The sequence below is a fragment of the Cherax quadricarinatus genome, chromosome 2 (genome assembly GCF_038502225.1).
Source record: "Cherax quadricarinatus isolate ZL_2023a chromosome 2, ASM3850222v1, whole genome shotgun sequence".
In the NCBI taxonomy this organism is placed as follows: domain Eukaryota; kingdom Metazoa; phylum Arthropoda; class Malacostraca; order Decapoda; family Parastacidae; genus Cherax; species Cherax quadricarinatus.
The window spans coordinates 22,350,383-22,373,952 of record NC_091293.1 but is presented as its reverse complement, the minus strand read 5'-3'; the positions used below and the strand labels follow the sequence as shown (position 1 = coordinate 22,373,952).

The window sequence follows — 23,570 nt, the reverse complement described above, 5'->3', positions numbered from 1 at the left end:
TCACTTAAAGCTAGGACATCCAGCTGCTTCTCGTTCATAACATCCCAATCATCTCTCTTATCATTTGCACAACATCCATGCACATTCAGACTTCCCACTTTGACAATTTTCTTATTCTTTTTAGTAATTATTACAGGAAAAGGGGTTATTAGCCCATTGTTCCTGGCATTTTAGTTGACTTTTACAACATGCATGGCTTACAGAGGAAAGATTCTTATTCCACTTCCCCATGGATATAAAAAGGAAAAGTAATAAGACCAAGAACTATTAAGATAAAATCAAAGAAAACTCAGATGAGTGTGTATAAACATGTACATGTATGTGTAGTGTGACCTAAGTGTAAGTAGAAGTAGCAAGACGTACCTGTAATCTTGCATATTTATGAGACAGACAAAAGACACCAGCAATCCTTCCATCATGTAAAACAATTACAGGCTTTAGTTTCACACTCACTTGGCAGGACGGTAGTACCTCCCTGGGTAGTTGCTGTCTACCAACTTACTACTACTATTGTAGAGACATTAGCGTCATATTGAAGCATAATAAACTTGCCCTCCTCTTGCCTCCTACGTATCTGTCATACACCAAGTCAATAAAGGTAAGTGTGGTGTTGAATGTTCATTTATCCATTTTATTAGTGCTTTATATTTATTTGTCATTGTTTTCTGTATATATATTTATATTTTAATCTTTAAAAAAAAATATTTTTTGTTAATACTTTTGGCTCTGAAACGGATTAATTGGATTTCCATTATTTCTTATGGGGAAATTAATTCGACTAATGGCTAATTCAACTATAGGCTAGCTCTCTGGAACGGATTAAAGCCGTCGGTTGAGGGTCCACTGTATAGGGAAAGCAGAGAAGAGGAGATTTCACAGGAGTAGAGAGTTTGGGAGAGAGAAAAGTCCGTTTAGCTTCCGAGATGGCAGTTTATGAAATCGGAAGAGTGGCAAAGACGAGGGAATGAATTACAGTGAAAAATTCCAATTCAGGGAACTGAGGGTCACAAATACAGAGGGCATGTAGAGAGATAGAGAAATAAGAACACTTTCTTGAACAGAGCATGGTCAGAAAAGTAGTGAATGTACATGCCACTGTGCATAAGCTTGCGATAAACGGTAAAAGACAAACTTGTAGCCTATCAGTGGACACATCCATTAAGGAAAGGGACAAAGATTTATATTTCCTTTACCTTTCCCATTTCTTTCTTTGTTTTCCTTTCTTCTGCCTAAGTGTTTTCTCTCCTTCATTTTTCTCCCCTTGTTTTTGGTTCTACCCTTGTGGGCTCTTAGCCCTCCTGCAGTGTTCCTTTTTCTTGTCCTTAGACTTATCCCACTTCTACTACATCTGTGACTACCGCTATTGCTACTATCACTACTATTGCCTCCCTTCACCCTTCTCTTCCATTTCTATCTCTTGTGCCATTAAATCTACTCTCCCTACTACTTCCACTATCAGCTTTATTATTCCACCACTACTATTTTCTCTTTTTGTCCCATCCCTGTCCCCCTTGCATATATATGCTGACTCCCTCACTCTTGTGTTAAATGTGACTTTGTAAATGGTTCAAGTCTGACCAAAACGTCATCGTAGGCTTCTCTCTCTTATGTGTGGTGTAATTTTTTCACATCTTATCAAAGAATAGTCACCCACAAACTATACATGGTAGTTTTCTATGTGGTAGTAAATATATTTTATTCACATTTTATATTTGCTTTCTGTAGTAGTTAATTCCTTTAGTTATTTAAATTATTAAATGTTTCTCAGGGTTTAGTGCTCTCTTAAGTCTCTGATTCCTTATTTCCTCTGGCAATGTGTTGGAAGACATCTTTGTTTTTCGATCACTTACATTGTCATTTTTTCTTTTCTCTGGTTTATCTTGTTGCCCTATTTTTATTACATTAAATTTATTTTTTTTGTGTAGATTAGCTTGTGATTTTTGCCAATTCATATAACTTAATTTTCTCCACAGGAAGCCTTTATTCCAAAGGAAATCCTGATGTGCCATATGTGTGATGTGGATAACTTCTACTCAATCAATGTAAGTTCGATTATCGTAAGTCACATAATTGCTATTATTTCCAATTTGTATATGTTATCATTCATGTTTAATCTTTCATTGAAGCTTGGATAGCATAAAATATTTATGCACGTCAACTGGAAAATGTTGTTTGCTTAACCCTTTGACTGTTTTGGTTGTATACATACGTCTTACGAGCTATTGTTTTCGACGATAAATTCTAGTGGCTTCAAATCAAGCAGGAGAAAGCTGGTAGGCCCACATGTGAGAAAATGGGTCTGTGTGGTCAGTGTGTACCATATAAAAAAAATCCTGCAGCACACAGTGTATAATGAGAAAAAAAACTCTGACCTTTTTTTTTTTTTAATTAAAATGCCGACTTTGTGGTCTATATTTTTGTATGGTATTTATGCTTGTATTCTCGTTTTCTTGGTCTCATTTAATAGAATGGGAAACATATTATAGAAATAGAGGTGATTTTGATTGGTTTTACTATGAAAAGAACCTTGAAATGGAGCTCAAAATAGGGGAAATGTTTGATTTTTGCTGATGTTCAAAAGTAAACAGATGATACCATTGTCCAATAAATGTCCAACTAGCCATTCTAATATGCAGTCATGAATGGGTTGACATTATTTATACAATTATTACAATATTGCAGTAGTCTGCATAACAATAAATCTTATATTTTTTGTTTGAATAAAAATTCAAAATAGAAAGCAAGAGTAATATCAGAGGGGCCTGGAGACATGGCTGATGAACAAAGAAAATGTTATTTTAGAGCCAGGAATGTCTGCATTGTTCATTCTGGACCCTATTTTGAAATTGTCATGTTTTTTAATTTTCATGAAATTGGCCAAATTGCAAATTTCTGACCACGTTATTGGGTCATTGAAATTGGGATATGGACAGTTTCTTGTACTCAGTCGATAGAAAAAGTGGAGTTCTAAAGAAATAGCTATGAGTTTGGTCGACTGGAACAACGTAATTAGCCGAAAATAGGACTCAAAGTGGGTGAAAACGCCGATTCGTAAATATCGCTAAGGTCGCTAACTTTGCGAGAGCGTAATTCCGTCAGTTTTCCATCAAATTTCGTTCATTTGGTGTCATTACCATAGGGAAAAGATTCTCTATCATTTCATAAGAATTTTTTTTTTTAATTTTTGCAACACGAGGAGACACCTCAGGATTTGGGGTTGCGACAGTCAAGGGGTTAATGGTACTCTTAATGGTACACTCTTGATGGTACACCTAGTTTGTGTTTATGTATGATTTCCTGCTTTAATTCCATGGAAATCGTCATTTTCTTCTCAGCACTCTTCTTTGCACTTGCTTTCGTAGGACCCGTGGCTAGGAAGAAGAATTTCACAAAATAACTGCACGAAACGTAAGAAAAACACATGATTTCCCTCCCTTCCTGAGCAGCTATGTTTTGATAAACACTGCCATCTTGTGGTGGTGAGCTGAAACTCTCAGTATTATTATCATAATTACTTATTATTTAGTAGTATGTACGTATTCTTATGATAATTTATATTATATTACATATATAATTATTATATTATACATATTATTATTATTAGTAGTAGTAGTAGTATGTATGTATTCCTATAATAATACTCTTGCTTAACATTTGTAATTTTTATTTGACAAAAAATAGAATATTTACTGTTATGCACACTACTGCATTATTGTAATAATTGTACAAATAATGTCAACCCATTCATGAATGCATATTGGAATGGCCACTTGGTGACGTCATTTGTTTACTCTTGAACATCGTCAAAAATCAAAACATTTCCACTACTTTGAGCTCAATTTTTCGTTGTGAAAGCAATCAAAATCATATCTGTTTCTGTAATGTATCTTCCATTCTATCAACTGAGACCAAAAAAACGAGAATACAACCATAAAAACCATACGAAATTATACCGCTAAAGGCTGGCTAATAGCTGAGAAGTGAACTCTGTGATTTACAGTCAGATTTCTTTCAGTTTTGGTGTACATTAAGAAACCTCTTTCCATCATACATTGCCCAAGTTTCAATAAGATTGTCTAACAAACAAATAAAATCAAATTCCCTAGATCAAGAGCAAGAGCCCCTCACCAGCGTCAAGGAACCTCCCTTGAGGCCTGCTCGCATCTAGAAATTTCGCTTGCCCATGGAAGCAAACAATCAACTGATCAACTGCTCGTATCTGGAAAAACTCACACGGGGATGCGCTCCTTAGTAGAGGTTCCACTGTACTTCTAGACAATAGTATGTGACTAAGGCAGGTGAAAATGTTCACCTGTCATTGTGACTATTTGAGTACTATTTCAGTACCTAATATTAATGTCAGAACAAAGATTGGCTATGAAATCACAAAAACTGCTACAAACTGTGATTATCAGAACATAAAAATTATATAAATTAAAAAAAAAAAAGTATCAACACCATTTCTGCAAGCGACGGGACTCCATAGTGTCATTAGGTGAGCATCCAGCGGCAACTTCCTGGCCTTATATCTCGGTTTTTTTTTTCTTATTACACACAGAAAATTGCCCTTTTTAATTTTTTTTTTCCAAAATATTTTGAGCACTGACAGTGAAAATGTAGAGGTACGTTTGGACAATTAACAGGTTAATTAGATTATTTTACTCTGTTCATTTTAATTTTATTCTTTGGTAATGTGTGTATTTTAACCTTCTTGCTTAACCCTTTCAGGGTCCCCACGCCCTCTCCGAGACTTGTTCTCAGGGTCTCCAAATTTAAAAAAAAAAAAAAAAATTTCTTATGAAAAGATAGAGAAAGTTTTCCCGATCATAATGACATCAAATGTATGAAATTTGATGATAAACTTACGGAATTATGCTCTCGTGAAGTTAGTGGTCTCAACGATGTTTACGCATTGGCGATTTTGCCCACTTTGAGTCCTATTTTCGGCCAATTCCAGTGTACTAGTCGACAAAAATCATAACTATTTCACTAGAACTCCATTTTTTCTATCGAATGAATACAAGAAACCACCCATTTACCGATTTCAACTATTCAATAAAGTGGTCAGAATTTAGCAATTTTGCCAATTTCACACAAATTTCAAAAGATGCCAATTTCCAAATAGGGTCCAGAATAAACAAAGACATTCCTGGCACTAAAATAACATTTTCTCTGTTCATTAGTCACGTCCCCATGCCCCTCTTACATTCTTTTGCTTTCCACTTTGAATTTTTATTCTCACAAAAAATACAAGATTTACTGTTATGCAGACTACTGCATTAGTGTAGAAATGGTATAAATAATATCAGTGCACATGTGAAAGAATATTAGACTTACCAGTTGACGTGTATTGGATGCTTGGCATGAGTTGTTTACTTTTGAACTTTGGTAAAAATTGAACATTTCTGCTACTTTGAGCTCAGTTTCAAGGTACTTTTCATTGTAAAACCAGTCAAAATCATCTCAATTTCTGTAATATCTCTTCCATTCTATAAAAAGAGACCAGGAAAACTAGAATACAACAATAAATACCATACGAAAATACAGTGCAATGTCGCTGTTTTAATCCAAAAACACGGTCGAAGTTTTTTTTTTTCTCGTTACGCACTGTGTTGCAGGATTTCTTTTATACTGTGCACACTGACCACGTAGACCCATTCTTTCATATGTAGGCCTACCAGCTTTCTCTCGTTAGATTTGAGGGCGCTAGAATTTAGGCGTACTAGTACGTCAAAAACCCTGGTGAGTAAGCCACACTAGTATGTCTGAAACCATGAAAGGGTTAACCCTTTCAGGGTCCAGAGCCCTGATCTAAAACTACTCCACAGGGTTGAAGATTTTTCTGGAAAAAAAAAAAAAATCTTATGAAATGGTAGAGAATCTTTTTCTGAAGGTAATATAACAAAAGGTAAAAAAATTGATGGAAAAGTTATGAAATTATGTTATCACGAATTTTGCCGTGTCACCGATTTTTCATGTCAGTGATTTTTTCCCACATTGAGTCCAATTTGAGGCCAATGACATTATTCCAGTCAAAATTCTTAACTACGTATTTTGCTAGTATGTCTTCTATTTTATGGAATGAGCTCAAGAAACTGTCCAATCAACTATTTCGACTACCTAATAAAGTGATCAGAAATTGGTGATTTGGCCAATTTCACACAATTTCAAAATATTTCAATTGCAAACAAAATTGGCCCAGAATAAACAATGCAGGCATTCTTGGCACTAAAATAACATTTCCTCTGTTTATTAGTTGTTTCTAGGCTTTACACATGAATTTCATTTTTAATTTTTATTCATACAAAGAATTTTTATTCACACACACACAAAAAAAAGAATTACTGTTATGCAATATTGTAATAATTATATAAAAAATATCAGAGCATTCAAAAAAGGCATATTAGACCCACCAGTTGACATGTATTGGATGTGTGATGTGATTTGTTTACTCTTCAACTTTGGCAAAAATCGAATATTTGTGATACTTTGAGTTCAGTTTCAAGCTATTTTCAGTCCTAAGACCAATCATAATCATCTCTCTTTCTATAATACTTCTTACAATCTTTCAAGCGAGACCAAGAAACAATGAATACAACCATAAAAACCATACGAAAATATACTGTAAAGTCGCTGTTTAAACTCATTGACTGTTTTGGTCGTATATACAGTGGACCCCCGGTTCGCGATATTAATCCGTTCCTGAGAGCTCATCGTAAACCAAAATTATCGGAAAGCGAATCAGTTTTCCCCATAAGAAATAATGGAAATCAAATTAATCCGTGCAAGACACCCAAAAGTATGAAAAAAAAAACTTTTACCACATGAAATATTAAGTTTAATGCAATAGAATAATTACAATAACATTAGAATAATAACAGTAGAATAATTGACACTTACCTTTAATGAAGATCTGGTGATGATTGATGGGATGGGAGGAGGGGAGTGTGTTGAACCTATTGTTTAGAAGGGGAATCCCCCTCCATTAGGACTTGAGGTAACAAGTCCTTTTCCGGGGTTACTTTCCTTCTTCTTTTAATGCCACTAGGACCAGCTTGAGAGTCACTGGACTTCTGTCGCACAACATATCTGTCCATAGAGGCCTGTACCTCGTTCCTTTATGACTTTCCTAAAGTGGTTCATGACATTGTCAGTGTAATAGTCACCAGCACAGCTTGCAATAGCTGTGTTAGGGTGATTTTCATCCATAAAGGTTTGCAGTTCAACCCACTGTGCATACATTTTCTTAATTTTTGAGGTAGGCACAATGGATTCCACAACTGGCATAGGCTTCTCAGGGTTAGCCACAAACCCTTCAAAATCTTTCTTAACTTCCATACTAATTCTCACCCTTTTTACCACAGGGTTGGCACTAGAAGCTTTCTTGGGGCCCATGGTGACTTATTTTGCAGAAACAAGCGCCAAAAACAGTGATAATATGGATAATATGGAATGTACCGAATATACCCTTAGATGCGCGCACACTGGCTAGCTTGTAAACACTGGCACACACGGGGCAGTTCAGGCCACACGTGGAGACGTCTTGTACGAATCGTATTGCATACCGGGTTTTGTAACAGGAACCGAGGCAAATTTTTTGCGATATAATGCATCGGATACCGATAGCATCGCAGACCGGGGGCCCAATGTATACGTCTTACAAGTCAGTGTGTTTGACGTATATATGCTCAAAAATTCTAGTGGCTTCAAATCAAGCAGGAGAAAGCTGGTAGGCCTACATGTGAGAGAATGGGTCTGTGTGGTCAGTGTGTGCAGTATAAAAATCCTGCAGCACACGGTGCATAATGTGAAAAAAAAAACTCCGATTGTGTTTTTGGATTAGAACGCCGACTTTGAGGTGTATTTTTGTATGGTATTTGTGGTTGTATTCTTGTTTCCTTGGTCTCATTTGATAGAATGGAAAACATATTATAGAAATACAGTGGATCCCTGTCTTACGATCAGCTCCCAACTCTACCAATTATGTAAGTGTATTTTTGTAAGTGCTTTGGTACGTGTATTTTTGGGGGTCTGAAACGGACTAATCTAATTCACAATAGTCCTTATGGGAACAAATTCGGTCTATAACGGCACCCGAACAGACCTCTGGAATGAAATAATATCATAAGGTGGGGGCCCACTGTAGAAGTGATTTTGATTGATTTTACTATGAAAAGGATCTTTAAATTGAGCTCAAAGTGGCAGAAATGTTGGATTTTTGCTGATGTTCAAGAGTAAACAAATGACGTCATTGTCCAATAAATGTCCAACTAGCCAGTCTGATATGCAGTCATGAATGGGTTGACACTATTTATACAATTATTACAATATTGCAGTAGTCTCCATAACAGTAAATCTTCTATTTTTTGTGTGAATAAAAATTCAAAATAGAAAGCAAGAGGATTATAACAGGGGGCCTGGAGACATGACTGATGAACAGAGAAAATGTTATTTTAGAGCCAGGAATGTCTGCATTGTTCATTCTGCACTCTGTTTTGAAATTGACATATGTATTTTTTAATTTGCATGAAATTGGCAAAATTTTTAATTTCTGACACTTTATTGGGTAGTTGAAATTGGTCAGTGGACAGTTTCTTGTACTCAATCGATAGAACAAATGGTGTTCTAAAGAAATAGCCATGAGTTTGGTAGACTGGAACAATGGAATTGACCGAAAATAGGGCTCAAAATGGGCGAAATCGCCAATGCGAAATGTCACCGAGGTCGCTAACTTCGCAAGTGTATAATTCCCTAAGTTTTCCATCAGATTTCATACTTTTGGTGTCATTACCACTGGGAAAAGATTCTCTATCATTTCATAAGAAAAAAAAAATTTTTTTTTTCTACAAGTCGGTCGTCTCCCACCGAGGCAGGGTGACCCAAAAAAGAAAGAAAATCCCCAAAAAGAAAATACTTTCATCATCATTCAACACTTTCACCACACTCACACATTATCACTGCCTTTGCAGAGGTGCTCAGAATACAACAGTTTAGAAGCATATACGTATAAAGATACACAACATATCCCTCCAAACTGCCAATATCCCAAACCCCTCCTTTAAAGTGCAGGCATTGTACTTCCCATTTCCAGGACTCAAGTCCGACTATAAGAAAATAACCGGTTTCCCTGAATCCCTTCACTAAATATTACCCTGCTCACACTCCAACAGATCGTCAGGTCCCAAGTATCATTCGTCTCCATTCACTCCTATCTAACACGCTCATGCACGCTTGCTGGAAGTCCAAGCCCCTCGCCCACAAAACCTCCTTTAACCCCTCTTTCCAACCCTTTCGAGGACGACCCCTACCCCTCTTTCCTTCCCCTATAGATTTATATGCTTTCCATGTCATTCTACTTTGATCCATTCTCTCTAAATGACCAAACCACCTCAACAACCCCTCTTCTGCCCTCTGACTAATGCTTTTATTAACTCCACACCTTCTCCTAATTTCCACACTCCGAATTTTCTGCATAATATTTACACCACACATTGCCCTTAGACAGGACATCTCCACTGCCTCCAACCGTCTCTTCGCTGCTGCATTTACCACCCAAGCTTCACATCCATATAAGAGTGTTGGTACTACTATACTTTCATACATTCCCTTCTTTCCCTCCATAGATAACGTTTTTTGACTCCACATATACCTCAACACACCACTCACCTTTTTTCCCTCATCAATTCTATGATTAACCTCATCCTTCATAAATCCATCCGCCGACACTTCAACTCCCGAGTATCTGAAAACATTCACTTCTTCCATACTCCTCCTCCCCAATTTGATATCCAATTTTTCTTTATCTAAATCATTTGATACCCTCATCACCTTACTCTTTTCTATGTTCACTTTCAACTTTCTACCTTTACACACATTCTCAAACTCATCCACTAACCTTTGCAATTTTTCTTTAGAATCTCTCATAAGCACAGTATCATCAGCAAAAAGTAACTGTGTCAATTCCCATTTTGAATTTGATTCCACATAATTTAATCCCACCCCTCTCCCGAACACCCTAGCATTTACTTCTTTTACAACCCCATCTATAAATATATTAAACAACCATGGTGACATTACACATCCCTGTCTAAGACCTACTTTTACCGGGAAGTATTCTCCCTCTCTTCTACACACCCTAACCTGAGCCTCACTATCCTCATAAAAGCTCTTTACAGCATTTAGTAACTTACCACCTATTCCATAAACTTGCAACATCTGCCACATTGCTCCTCTATCCACTCTATCATATGCCTTTTCTAAATCCATAAATGCAATAAAAACTTCCCTACCTTTATCTAAATACTGTTCACATATATGCTTCAATGTAAACACTTGATCTACACATCCTCTACCCACTCTGAAGCCTCCTTGCTCATCCGCAATTCTACATTCTGTCTTACCTCTAATTCTTTCAGTTATAACTCTACCGTATACTTTTCCTGGTATACTCAGTAAACTTATTCCTCTATAATTTTTACAATCTCTTTTGTCCCCTTTCCCTTTATATAAAGGGACTATACATGCTCTCCGCCAATCCCTAGGTACCTTCCCCTCTTTCATACATTTATTAAACAAAAGTACCAACCACTCCAACACTATATCCCCCCCTGCTTTTAACATTTCTGTCATGATCCCATCAGTTCCAGCTGCTTTACCCCCTTTCATTCTACGTAATGCCTCACGTACCTCCACCACACTTACATTCTGCTCTTCTTCACTCCTAAAAGATGGTATACCTCCCTGGCCAGTGCATGAAATTACCGCCTCCCTTTCTTCCTCAACATTTAAAAGTTCCTCAAAATATTCTCGCCATCTACCTAATACCTCCCTCTCCCCATCTACTAACTCCCCTACTCTGTTTTTAACGGACAAATCCATACTTTCCCTAGGCTTTCTTAACTTGTTAAACTCACTCCAAAATTTTTTCTTATTTTCATTAAAATTTCTTGACAGTGCCTCTCCCACTCTTTCATCTGCTCTCCTTTTGCACTCTCTCACCACTATATTCACCTTTCTTTTACTCTCCACATACTCTGCTCTTCTTATAACACTTCTGCTTTGTAAAAACCTCTCGTAAGCTACCCTTTTCTCTTTTATCACACCCTTTACTTCATCATTCCACCAATCACTCCTCTTTCCTCCTGCCCCCACCCTCCTATAACCACAAACTTCTGCCCCACATTCTAATACTGCATTTTTAAAACTATTCCAACCCTCTTCAACCCCCCTACTACTCATCTTTGCACTAGCCCACCTTTCTGCCAATAGTCGCTTATATCTCGCCCGAACTTCCTCCTCCCTTAGTTTATACACTTTCACCTCCCTCTTACTTGTTGTTGCCACCTTCCTCTTTTCCCATCTACCTCTTACTCTAACTGTAGCTACAACTAAATAATGATCTGACATATCAGTTGCCCCTCTATAAACATGTACATCCTGGAGCCTACCCATCAACCTTTTATCCACCAATACATAATCTAACAAACTACTTTCATTACGTGCTACATCATACCTTGTATATTTATTTATCCTCTTTTTCATAAAATATGTATTACTTATTACCAAATTTCTTTCTACACATAGCTCAATTAAAGGCTCCCCATTTACATTTACCCCTGGCACCCCAAATTTACCTATTATTATTTTTTATTTTTTATTATCACACTGGCCGATTCCCACCAAGGCAGGGTGGCCCGAAAAAGAAAAACTTTCACCATCATTCACTCCATCACTGTCTTGCCAGAAGGGTGCTTTACACTACAGTTTTTAAGCTGCAACATTAACACCCCTCCTTCAGAGTGCATGCACTGTACTTCCCATCTCCAGGACTCAAGTCCGGCCTGCCAGTTTCCCTGAACCCCTTCATAAATGTTACTTTGCTCACACTCCAACAGCACGTCAAGTATTAAAAACCATTTGTCTCCATTCACTCCTATCAAACACGCTCACGCATACCTGCTGGAAATCCAAGCCCCTCGCACACAAAACCTCCTTTACCCCCTCTCTCCAACCTTTCCTAGGCCGACCCCTACCCCGCCTTCCTTCCACAACAGACTGATACACTCTTGAAGTCATTCTGTTTCGCTCCATTCTCTCTACATGTCCGAACCACCTCAACAACCCTTCCTCAGCCCTCTGGACAACAGTTTTGGTAATCCCGCACCTCCTCCTAACTTCCAAACTACGAATTCTCTGCATTATATTCACACCACTTATTGCCCTCAGACATGACATCTCCACTGCCTCTAGCCTTCTCCTCGCTGCAACATTCATCACCCATGCTTCACACCCATATAAGAGCGTTGGTAAAACTATACTCTCATACATTCCCCTCTTTGCCTCCAAGGACAAAGTTCTTTGTCTCCACAGACTCCTAAGTGCACCACTCACTCTTTTTCCCTCATCAATTCTATGATTCACCTCATCTTTCATAGACCCATCCGCTGACATGTCCACTCCCAAATACCTGAATACATTCACCTCCTCCATACACTCTCCCTCCAATCTGATATTCAATCTTTCACCTAATCTTTTTGTTATCCTCATAACCTTACTCTTTCCTGTATTCACCTTTAATTTTCTTCTTTTGCACACCCTACCAAATTCATCCACCAATCTCTGCAACTTCTCTTCAGAATCTCCCAAGAGCATAGTGTCATCAGCAAAGAGCAGCTGTGACAACTCCCACTTTGTGTGTGATTCTTTATCTTTTAACTCCACGCCTCTTGTCAAGACCCTCGCATTTACTTCTCTTACAACCCCGTCATAATAAGCGTGTATGCACCTGGAGAAGAGAGGAATGCAGAGGAGAGAGAGAGATTTTGGGAGATGTTAAGTGAATGTATAGGAGCCTTTGAACCAAGTGAGAGAGTAATTGTGGTAGGGGACCTGAATGCTAAAGTAGGAGAAACTTTTAGAGAGGGTGTGGTAGGTAAGTTTGGGGTGCCAGGTGTAAATGATAATGGGAGCCCTTTAATTGAACTTTGTATAGAAAGGGGTTTAGTTATAGGTAATACATATTTTAAGAAAAAGAGGATAAATAAGTATACACGATATGATGTAGGGCGAAATGACAGTAGTTTGTTGGATTATGTATTGGTAGATAAAAGACTGTTGAGTAGACTTCAGGATGTACATGTTTATCGAGGGGCCACAGATATATCAGATCACTTTCTAGTTGTAGCTACACTGAGAGTAAAAGGTAGATGGGATACAAGGAGAATAGAAGCATCAGGGAAGAGAGAGGTGAAGGTTTATAAACTAAAAGAGGAGGCAGTTAGGGTAAGATATAAACAGCTATTGGAGGATAGATGGGCTAATGAGAGCATAGGCAATGGGGTCGAAGAGGAATGGGGTAGGTTTAAAAATGTAGTGTTAGAGTGTTCAGCAGAAGTTTGTGGTTACAGGAAAGTGGGTGCAGGAGGGAAGAGGAGCGATTGGTGGAATGATGATGTAAAGAGAGTAGTAAGGGAGAAAAAGTTAGCATATGAGAAGTTTTTACAAAGTAGAAGTGATGCAAGGAGGGAAGAGCATATGGAGAAAAAGAAAGAGGTTAAGAGAGTGGTGAAGCAATGTAAAAAGAGAGCAAATAAGAGAGTGGGTGAGCTGTTATCAGCAAATTTTGTTGAAAATAAGAAAAAGTTTTGGAGTGAGATTAACAAGTTAAGGAAGCCTAGAGAACAAATGGATTTGTCAGTTAAAAATAGGAGAGGAGAGTTATTAAATGGAGAGTTAGAGGTATTGGGAAGATGGAGGGAATATTTTGAGGAATTGTTAAATGTTGATGAAGATAGGGAAGCTGTGATTTGGTGTATAGGGCAAGGAGGAATAACATCTTGTAGGAGTGAGGAAGAGCCAGTTGTGAGTGTGGGGGAAGTTCGTGAGGCAGTAGGTAAAATGAAAGGGGGTAAGGCAGCCGGGATTGATGGGATAAAGATAGAAATGTTAAAAGCAGGTGGGGATATAGTTTTGGAGTGGTTGGTGCAATTATTTAATAAATGTATGGAAGAGGGTAAGGTACCTAGGGATTGGCAGAGAGCATGCATAGTTCCTTTGTATAAAGGCAAAGGGGATAAAAGAGAGTGCAAAAATTATAGGGGGATAAGTCTGTTGAGTGTACCTGGTAAAGTGTATGGTAGAGTTATAATTGAAAGAATTAAGAGTAAGACGGAGAATAGGATAGCAGATGAACAAGGAGGCTTTAGGAAAGGTAGGGGGTGTGTGGACCAGGTGTTTACAGTGAAACATATAAGTGAACAGTATTTAGATAAGGCTAAAGAGGTCTTTGTGGCATTTATGGATTTGGAAAAGGCGTATGACAGGGTGGATAGGGGGGCAATGTGGCAGATGTTGCAAGTGTATGGTGTAGGAGGTAGGTTACTGAAAGCAGTGAAGAGTTTTTACGAGGATAGTGAGGCTCAAGTTAGAGTATGTAGGAAAGAGGGAAATTTTTTCCCAGTAAAAGTAGGCCTTAGACAAGGATGTGTGATGTCACCGTGGTTGTTTAATATATTTATAGATGGGGTTGTAAGAGAAGTAAATGCGAGGGTCTTGGCAAGAGGCGTGGAGTTAAAAGATAAAGAATCACACACAAAGTGGGAGTTGTCACAGCTGCTCTTTGCTGATGACACTGTGCTCTTGGGAGATTCTGAAGAGAAGTTGCAGAGATTGGTGGATGAATTTGGTAGGGTGTGCAAAAGAAGAAAATTAAAGGTGAATACAGGAAAGAGTAAGGTTATGAGGATAACAAAAAGATTAGGTGATGAAAGATTGAATATCAGATTGGAGGGAGAGAGTATGGAGGAGGTGAACGTATTCAGATATTTGGGAGTGGACGTGTCAGCGGATGGGTCTATGAAAGATGAGGTGAATCATAGAATTGATGAGGGAAAAAGAGTGAGTGGTGCACTTAGGAGTCTGTGGAGACAGAGAACTTTGTCCTTGGAGGCAAAGAGGGGAATGTATGAGAGTATAGTTTTACCAACGCTCTTATATGGGTGTGAAGCATGGGTGATGAATGTTGCAGTGAGGAGAAGGCTGGAGGCAGTGGAGATGTCATGTCTGAGGGCAATGTGTGGTGTGAATATAATGCAGAGAATTCGTAGTTTGGAAGTTAGGAGGAGGTGCGGGATTACCAAAACTGTTGTCCAGAGGGCTGAGGAAGGGTTGTTGAGGTGGTTCGGACATGTTGAGAGAATGGAGCGAAACAGAATAACTTCAAGAGTGTATCAGTCTGTAGTGGAAGGAAGGCGGGGTAGGGGTCGGCCTAGGAAGGGTTGGAGGGAGGGGGTAAAGGAGGTTTTGTGTGCGAGGGGCTTGGACTTCCAGCAGGCATGCGTGAGCGTGTTTGATAGGAGTGAATGGAGACAAATGGTTTTTAATACTTGACGTGCTGTTGGAGTGTGAGCAAAGTAACATTTATGAAGGGATTCAGGGAAACCGGCAGGCCGGACTTGAGTCCTGGAGATGGGAAGTACAGTGCCTGCACTCTGAAGGAGGGGTGTTAATGTTGCAGTTTAAAAACTGTAGTGTAAAGCACCCTTCTGGCAAGACAGTGATGGAGTGAATGATGGTGAAAGTTTTTCTTTTTCGGGCCACCCTGCCTTGGTGGGAATCGGCCAGTGTGATAATAAAATAAAAATAAAACCACGGTGACATCACACATCCTTGTCTAAGGCCTACTTTTACTGGGAAATAATTTCCCTCTTTCCTACATACTCTAACTTGAGCCTCACTATCCTCGTAAAAACTCTTCACTGCTTTCAGTAACCTACCTCCTACACCATACACTTGCAACATCTGCCACATTGCCCCCCTATCCACCCTGTCATACGCCTTTTCCAAATCCATAAATGCCACAAAGACCTCTTTAGCCTTATCTAAATACTGTTCACTTATATGTTTCACTGTAAACACCTGGTCCACACGCCCCCTACCTTTCCTAAAGCCTCCTTGTTCATCTGCTATCCTATTCTCTGTCTTACTCTTAATTCTTTCAATAATAACTCTACCATACACTTTACCAGGTATACTCAGCAGACTTATCCCCCTATAATTTTTGCACTCTCTTTTATCCCCTTTGCCTTTATACAAAGGAACTATGCATGCTCTCTGCCAATCCCTAGGTACCTTACCCTCTTGTAGATGAATGGTTCAGAGAACCGACATGTTGATAAATTAGACACATGTGCAACTCTTGGGTATCTTTATTGAGGAAACGTTTCGCCACACAGTGGCTTCATCAGTCCATACAAAGGAGAATCTTGAAGAACAGGAGGAGAATGAGGTAATCATTCCCTCAACCTTGAGTCGATGTGGTCAGTCCATCAATCTTGAATAGAATACGGCATACGTGCTGAGAAGGAGCTTATAAACCGTTGGCCGGAGAGGTGCAGAAGTCATAGGTCGTGTAACATTTGTTCAATGTTGAAGTAGGTCGTGCCCAAGAAATAGGAATTCTTCGCTTGCCTATTTCTTGGGCACGACCTACTTCAACCTTGAACAAATGATACACGACCTATGACTTCTGCACCTCTCCGGCCAACGGTTTATAAGCTCCTTCTCAGCACGTATGCCGTATTCTATTCAAGATTGATGGACTTACCACATCGACTCAAGGTTGAGGGACTGATTACCTCATTCTCCTCCTGTTCTTCAAGATTCTCCTTTGTATGGACTGATGAAGCCACTGTGTGGCGAAACGTTTCCTCAATAAAGATACCCAAGAGTTGCACATGTGTCTAATTTACCACCTTACCCTCTTCCATACATTTATTAAATAATTGCACCAACCACTCCAAAACTATATCCCCACCTGCTTTTAACATTTCTATCTTTATCCCATCAATCCCGGCTGCCTTACCCCCTTTCATTTTACCTACTGCCTCACGAACTTCCCCCACACTCACAACTGGCTCTTCCTCACTCCTACAAGATGTTATTCCTCCTTGTCCTATACACGAAATCACAGCTTCCCTATCTTCATCAACATTTAACAATTCCTCAAAATATTCCCTCCATCTTCCCAATACCTCTAACTCTCCATTTAATAACTCTCCTCTCCTATTTTTAACTGACAAATCCATTTGTTCTCTAGGCTTTCTTAACTTGTTAATCTCACTCCAAAACTTTTTCTTATTTTCAACAAAATTTGTTGATAACATCTCACCCACTCTCTCATTTGCTCTCTTTTTACATTGCTTCACCACTCTCTTAACCTCTCTCTTTTTCTCCATATACTCTTCCCTCCTTGCATCACTTCTACTTTGTAAAAACTTCTCATATGCTAACTTTTTCTCCCTTACTACTCTTTACATCATCATTCCACCAATCGCTCCTCTTCCCTCCCGCACCCACTTTCCTGTAACCACAAACTTCTGCTGAACACTCTAACACTACATTTTTAAACCTACCCCATACCTCTTCGACCCCATTGCCTATGCTCTCATTAGCCCATCTATCCTCCAATAGCTGTTTATATCTTACCCTAACTGCCTCCTCTTTTAGTTTATAAACCTTCACCTCTCTCTTCCCTGATGCTTCTATTCTCCTTGTATCCCATCTACCTTTTACTCTCAGTGTAGCTACAACTAGAAAGTGATCTGATGTGTCTGTGGCCCCTCTATAAACATGTACATCCTGAAGTCTACTCAACAGTCTTTTATCTACCAATACATAATCCAACAAACTACTGTCATTTCGCCCTACATCATATCTTGTATACTTATTTATCCTCTTTTTCTTAAAATATGTATTACCTATAACTAAACCCCTTTCTATACAAAGTTCAATCAAAGGGCTCCCATTATCATTTACACCTGGCACCCCAAACTTACCTACCACACCCTCTCTAAAAGTTTCTCCTACTTTAGCATTCAGGTCCCCTACCACAATTACTCTCTCACTTGGTTCAAAGGCTCCTATACATTCACTTAACATCTCCCAAAATCTCTCTCTCTCCTCTGCATTCCTCTTTTCTCCAGGTGCATACACGCTTATTATGACCCACTTCTCGCATCCAACCTTTACTTTAATCCACATAATTCTTGAATTTACACATTCATATTCTCTTTTCTCCTTCCATAACTGATCATTTAACATTACTGCTACCCCTTCCTTTGCTCTAACTCTCTCAGATACTCCAGATTTAATCCCATTTATTTCCCCCCACTGAAACTCTCCTACCCCCTTCAGCTTTGTTTCGCTTAGGGCCAGGACATCCAACTTCTTTTCATTCATAACATCAGCAATCATCTGTTTCTTGTCATCCGCACTACATCCACGCACATTTAAGCATCCCAGTTTTGTAAAGTTTTTCTTCTTCTTCTACTCCCTCCATAACATTTTTACCCACTTTAGCATTGAAATCCCCAACCACCATTACTCTCACACTTGATTCAAAACTCCACCTCTGGTGTAAATTGTGGGACCCATAGCCTCGGAGAAGTGGATAAAAAGGCTTCAAGGAAGAATATTTGGATTTCTTCCTGAAGCCATTTGAATATTCCACTTCCCCTACCACCCCATCTTTTAAACTATTTTTTTTTACCAATAGGAATATTTTATTACATAATATGGCACAGAAGATTTAAGAGATACATTGTTGATGTAAAGGTGGCATATACGGTACATGTTGTTACATGTGTATCACCGATTATATATATAATTTTTTTTTTTCTTTTTTCAAATATTTTGTGACACCAGGAGATACCTCAGGATTTGGGGTTGCGACAGTCAAAGGGTTAAACCAAAAACACGGTCAATTTTTTTTCTCATGCCCTGCTGGCTGCAGGACTTTTTTTTTTTATATGGTGCACACTTGCCACATAAACCCATTCTCTCCTATGTAGGTGCAAATTTACTGCTCACAGCTTACCTGAGTGAGCTGAGCTCATGGCATAGAACTATGGCACTGACAGTGGCTTCAAGGCCATAGAACTATGGCACTGACCCAAAAAGTGGTTAAAGTGTAGTTCCTACCCCTCTAACCGTTCTTTTCTTAAATTCATTCACTTTCACTTCATAGTTCCTTTTATGGTAAGAAGTTTGTCAGAGGTGGCATGGAGTTGTTGTGGAAGCTTATGGTTTAAGGATAAGGTTTCCAACTGATAATTTAACCTAACTATTACTGCTTATGCCAGTTTTGATTTTTGTTGATATAATTGATTAATAAAGATTGAAATAATATTAGTTTATAGGTGTCTTGAAAATTCACTGGTGTCTTGAAAATGACAGTGTACTGATGAACTGTCATTTTCACAGACCTCACTGCATATCTCCTAAGAACTTGTGGATTGTTACAAGCATATATTATGTTTTCATAGTTCATTAATAATTGTATTTAAAATTAATACAAATGTTGTATTTGCACCAAATTTATATTTTAAACATTCAATAATGTTTTTTGTAGAAGTTGACTTCTGCCTTCTAGATAATGTCCTTGTCTGTGATATTCACCACACATTTTAACTGCTTTAAAATTTTAAGGTCTGTTGAAATAATACCAAATTAATTTTTTTAAGAATTCCACACCCAAATACAGTAGTTCACTAGCTGCTTTCTACTTTGATTAAATGAGAGATATTTTTTATATAAATTAAATAAAATACTTTATTTCCTCATGGTAGAGAGTTTTATAAACACGGGTGACATTTAAGCACATGTGAAAAGCTTCTAGTTATGTAGACCATTTAGGTCAAACTAAAACTAGGTTAATAGAATTGCTTCAGAAAGTATATTTTTCTTTACAGTGTTATCAAAAGCATTTGGAATCAAAGGCCCACAAGACAACTGCCCAAGCATACCACGCCCAAGGTTCTGCTATTCTTGAAATCCTTAGGGCTGAAGCAAAGGTAACTGATTTAAGGGTTATTACACTGATTTTTCGTGAGTTATTTTTATGAATTTTGTTATTAACACTATAAATACCTAATTCTGTGATAGGACCCATTGAAAGTGCAACCAGCTGACATATTGCTTCTGAACCCAATAAGGACTTGGACATTATTCAAGTCATTATAACATTATGCTGCTTTTACCCATGTCTTGAGGCTGCTGTTTTCCCCAGAAGCCTTAGGTCCCAGTGCTGACTTTTCATTTAATCTTGACTACTACCATTGTCTGGCTGTACTGTGCTGAATCTGCTTCCTTCAGCATGGTTTGTAAAAGGGCATCCTTCTTTTTAAGGGTTCCTGGCAGTGATAGCCATTTTTTTTTTCCTTAAAACATGACTGACTGCTGAAAATTTTTCCCACTTTTCCCATGGTGTAGGTATCTACATTTATGAAATAATTATGGGAAGGATATTTCTTGTTATCCAGGGCAGCATGGGTACAGAGCAGTTCGCTCCTGCTTTTCTCAACTACTGAACCACTATGACATGGCCTTGTATGCACCGGGGGACAAACCAAATGCAGACATAGTATACACAGGCTTTGCAAAAGCCTTTGACTGGTGCAGTCATGATGTAATAACACACAAAATGTGTACTAAAGGAATAACTGGAGAAGTGTACAAATGAATTCTTATCTATCAAGGAGAACACAGAGTAATAGTAAATAGTTCCAGTCAGAGGCTGCTGCAGTGAAAAGCTGTTCCACAAGGTACAGCACTTGCCCCCATCCTTTTTCTCCTCTTCGTCTCTAATGTAGATGGAGATGTAAACCATAGCACCATGTCTTCATTCATAGATGATAGAAGAATTTGCATAAGTCTCATCCATTGAGGACACTTTAAATCTTCAAGTGGATATAAATCAAATCTTACAAATCATTCAGTGATGACAAATTCCAGCTACTCTTTTACAGAAAACTTGAGGAATTAAAAGCTAGAATGGAGTATAAGATTAAATTGTAACCACACAAGAGCAAAAAACAAATGTGAAAGGGTTAAGAGTGATAATGTCAGAGAATCTCACCTTCAAGGATGACAAGTGTCATTATCACAACTGCGAGGAAAATAAGATGGGTAATGAGAACCTTCAAAACAAGGGATGCCAAGCCAGTGATGATCCTCTGTCATTTTTTCTGTCTAGGTTGGAATACTGCTGTACACTAAGGAACTCTTCATGTCTGGTTAAACTGCAGATCTGGAGAATATACAGAGGACCTTCACTGCGCATATAAGTTTAGTAAAGCACCTCGTTTACTGGGAAAGTTTGAAACCATTTGACCTATACTCCTTGGAGTACAGGTGAGAAAGATACATAATAATTTACACTTGGAAAGCTCTGACTGGTCCCAGATCTGCACACACAAATCACTCCTCATGAAAGCTAAAGACTTGAAGATGATGCAACATCCTCCCAACTGAAAGTGAGGGTGCTGTTAGTACACCGAGAGAAAACACATAGTCATGGGCCCAAGCTGTTCAACATTCTCCAGTCATGCGTGAAGCATTACGTAGAATGAAAGGGGGTAAAGCAGCTGTAACTGATGGGATCATGACAGAAATGTTAAAAGCAGGGGAAGATATAGTGTTGGAGTGGTTGGTATTTTTGTTTAATAAATGTATGAAAGAGGGGAAGGTACCTAGGGATTGGTGGAGAGCATGTATAGTCCCTTTATATAAAGGGAAGGGGGACAAAAGAGTTTGTAAAAATTATAGAGGAATAAGTTTACCGAGTATACCAGGAAAAGTGTAGGGGAGGGTTATAATTGAAAGAATTAGAGGTAAGACAGAATGTAGGATTGTGGATGAGCAAGGAGGATTCAGAGTGGGTAGGGGATGTGTAGATCAAGTGTTTACATTGAGGCATATATGTGAACAGTATTTAGATAAAGGTAGGGAAGTTTTTATTGCATTTATGGATTTAGAAAAGGCATATGATAGAGTGGATAGAGGAGCAATGTGGCAGATGTTGCAAGTATATGGAATAGGTGGTAAGTTACTAAATGCTGTAAAGAGTTTTTATGAGGATAGTGAGGCTCAGATTAGGGTGTGTAGAAGAGAGGGAGACTACTTCCCAGTAAAAGTAGGTCTTAGACAGGGATGTGTAATGTCACCATGGTTGTTTAATATATTTATAGATGGGGTTGTAAAAGAAGTAAATGCTAGGGTGTTTGAGAGAGGGGTGGGATTAAATTATGGGGAATCAAATATAAAATGGGAATTGACACAGTTGGTTTTTGCTGCTGATACTGTGCTCATGGGAGATTCTAAAGAAAATTTGCGAAGGTTAGTGGATGAGTTTGGGAGTGTGTGTAAAGGTAGAAAGTTGAAAGTGAACATAGAAAAGAGTAAGGTGATAAGGGTATCAAATTATTTAGATAGAGAGAAATTGGATATCAAATTGAGGAGGAGTATGGAAGAAGTGAATGTTTTCAGATACTTGGGAGTTGATGTGTCGGCAGATGGATTTATGAAGGATGAGGTTAATCATAGAATTGATGAGGGGAAAAAAGGTGAGTGGTGCATTGAGGTATATGTGGAGACAAAAAATGTTGTTTATGGAGGCAAAGAAGGGACTGTATGAAAGTATAGTAGTACCAACACTCTTATATGGGTGTGAAGCTTGGGTTGTGAATGCAGCAGCGAGAAGGCGGTTGGAGGCAGTGGAGATGTCCTGTGTAAGGGCAATGTATGGTGTAAATATTATGCAGAAAATTCGGAGTGTGGAAATTAGGAGAAGGTGTGGAGTTAATAAAAGTATTAGTCAGAGGGCTGAAGAGGGGTTGTTGAGGTGGTTTGGTCATTTAGAGAGAATGGATCAAAGTAGAATGACATGGAGAGCGTATAAATCTGTAGGGGAAGGAAGGCGGGGTAGGGGTTGTCCTCGAAAAGGTTGGACGAAGGGGGTAAAGGAGGTTTTGTGGGCGAAGGGCTTGGACTTCCAGCAAGCATGCGTGAGCATGTTAGATAGGAGTGAATGGAGACAAATGGTATTTGGGACCTGACGATCTGTTGGAGTGTGAGCAGGGTAATATTTAGTGAAGGGATTCAGGGAAACCGGTTATTTTTATATAGCCGGTCTTGAGTCCTGGAAATGGGAAGTACAATGCCTGCACTCTAAAGGAGGGGTTCGGTATATTGGCAGTTTGGAGGGGTATGTTGTGTATCTTCATAGGTATATGCTTCTAAACTGTTGTGTTCTGAGCACCTCTGCAAAAACAGTGATTATGTGTGAGTGAAGTGGAAGTGTTGAATGATGATGAAAGTATTTTCTTTTTGGGGATCTTCTTTCTTTTTTTGGGTCACCCTGCCTTGGTGGGAGACTGCCGACTTGTTAAAAAAAAATACATTATATATATATTATGCATAATACAGTGGATCCCCGGTTATCGGCAGGTTCTATTATTGGCCAACTCGGTGATCAGCCGGTTTTTCGGCGCCCAGTTATCGGTCGTTAATTTGGTGATCGGCCGGTTTGGGACGCGTCCATCTGTCGGCTGGGGCTGCTTGCGCGTCAGTTTGGCTGTCTCTCTCGGTGGCTGAGGAAGCTTCTGCTCACACATCCAGACATTTTGCTTATTTCCTATTGTAGTTTTTTATTCTTGCAGTGCAACTGTGAAATAAGTCACCATGGCTCCAAAGTTCCTGTGGTAAAGAAAGTGAGAAACACCATGGAATTTAAG

The 23,570-nt window shown here is 38.7% G+C and overlaps 1 protein-coding gene across 2 annotated transcripts in view; it reads left to right on the top strand.

Moving 5' to 3' along the window:
- The window catches only part of LOC128693601 (zinc finger protein on ecdysone puffs), a gene marked incomplete at its 3' end in the record, with an annotated part of 206,026 nt that extends 186,176 nt beyond the window's left edge, over window positions 1–19,850 (top strand). For both annotated transcript variants that reach the window (XM_053783400.2, XM_053783399.2), the window contains 2 exon segments: window positions 1,974–2,042; window positions 19,749–19,850. In XM_053783400.2, coding sequence (XP_053639375.2) covers window positions 1,974–2,042; window positions 19,749–19,850 — 171 coding nt within the window.
- Window positions 19,851–23,570: the final 3,720 nt, after the last annotated feature.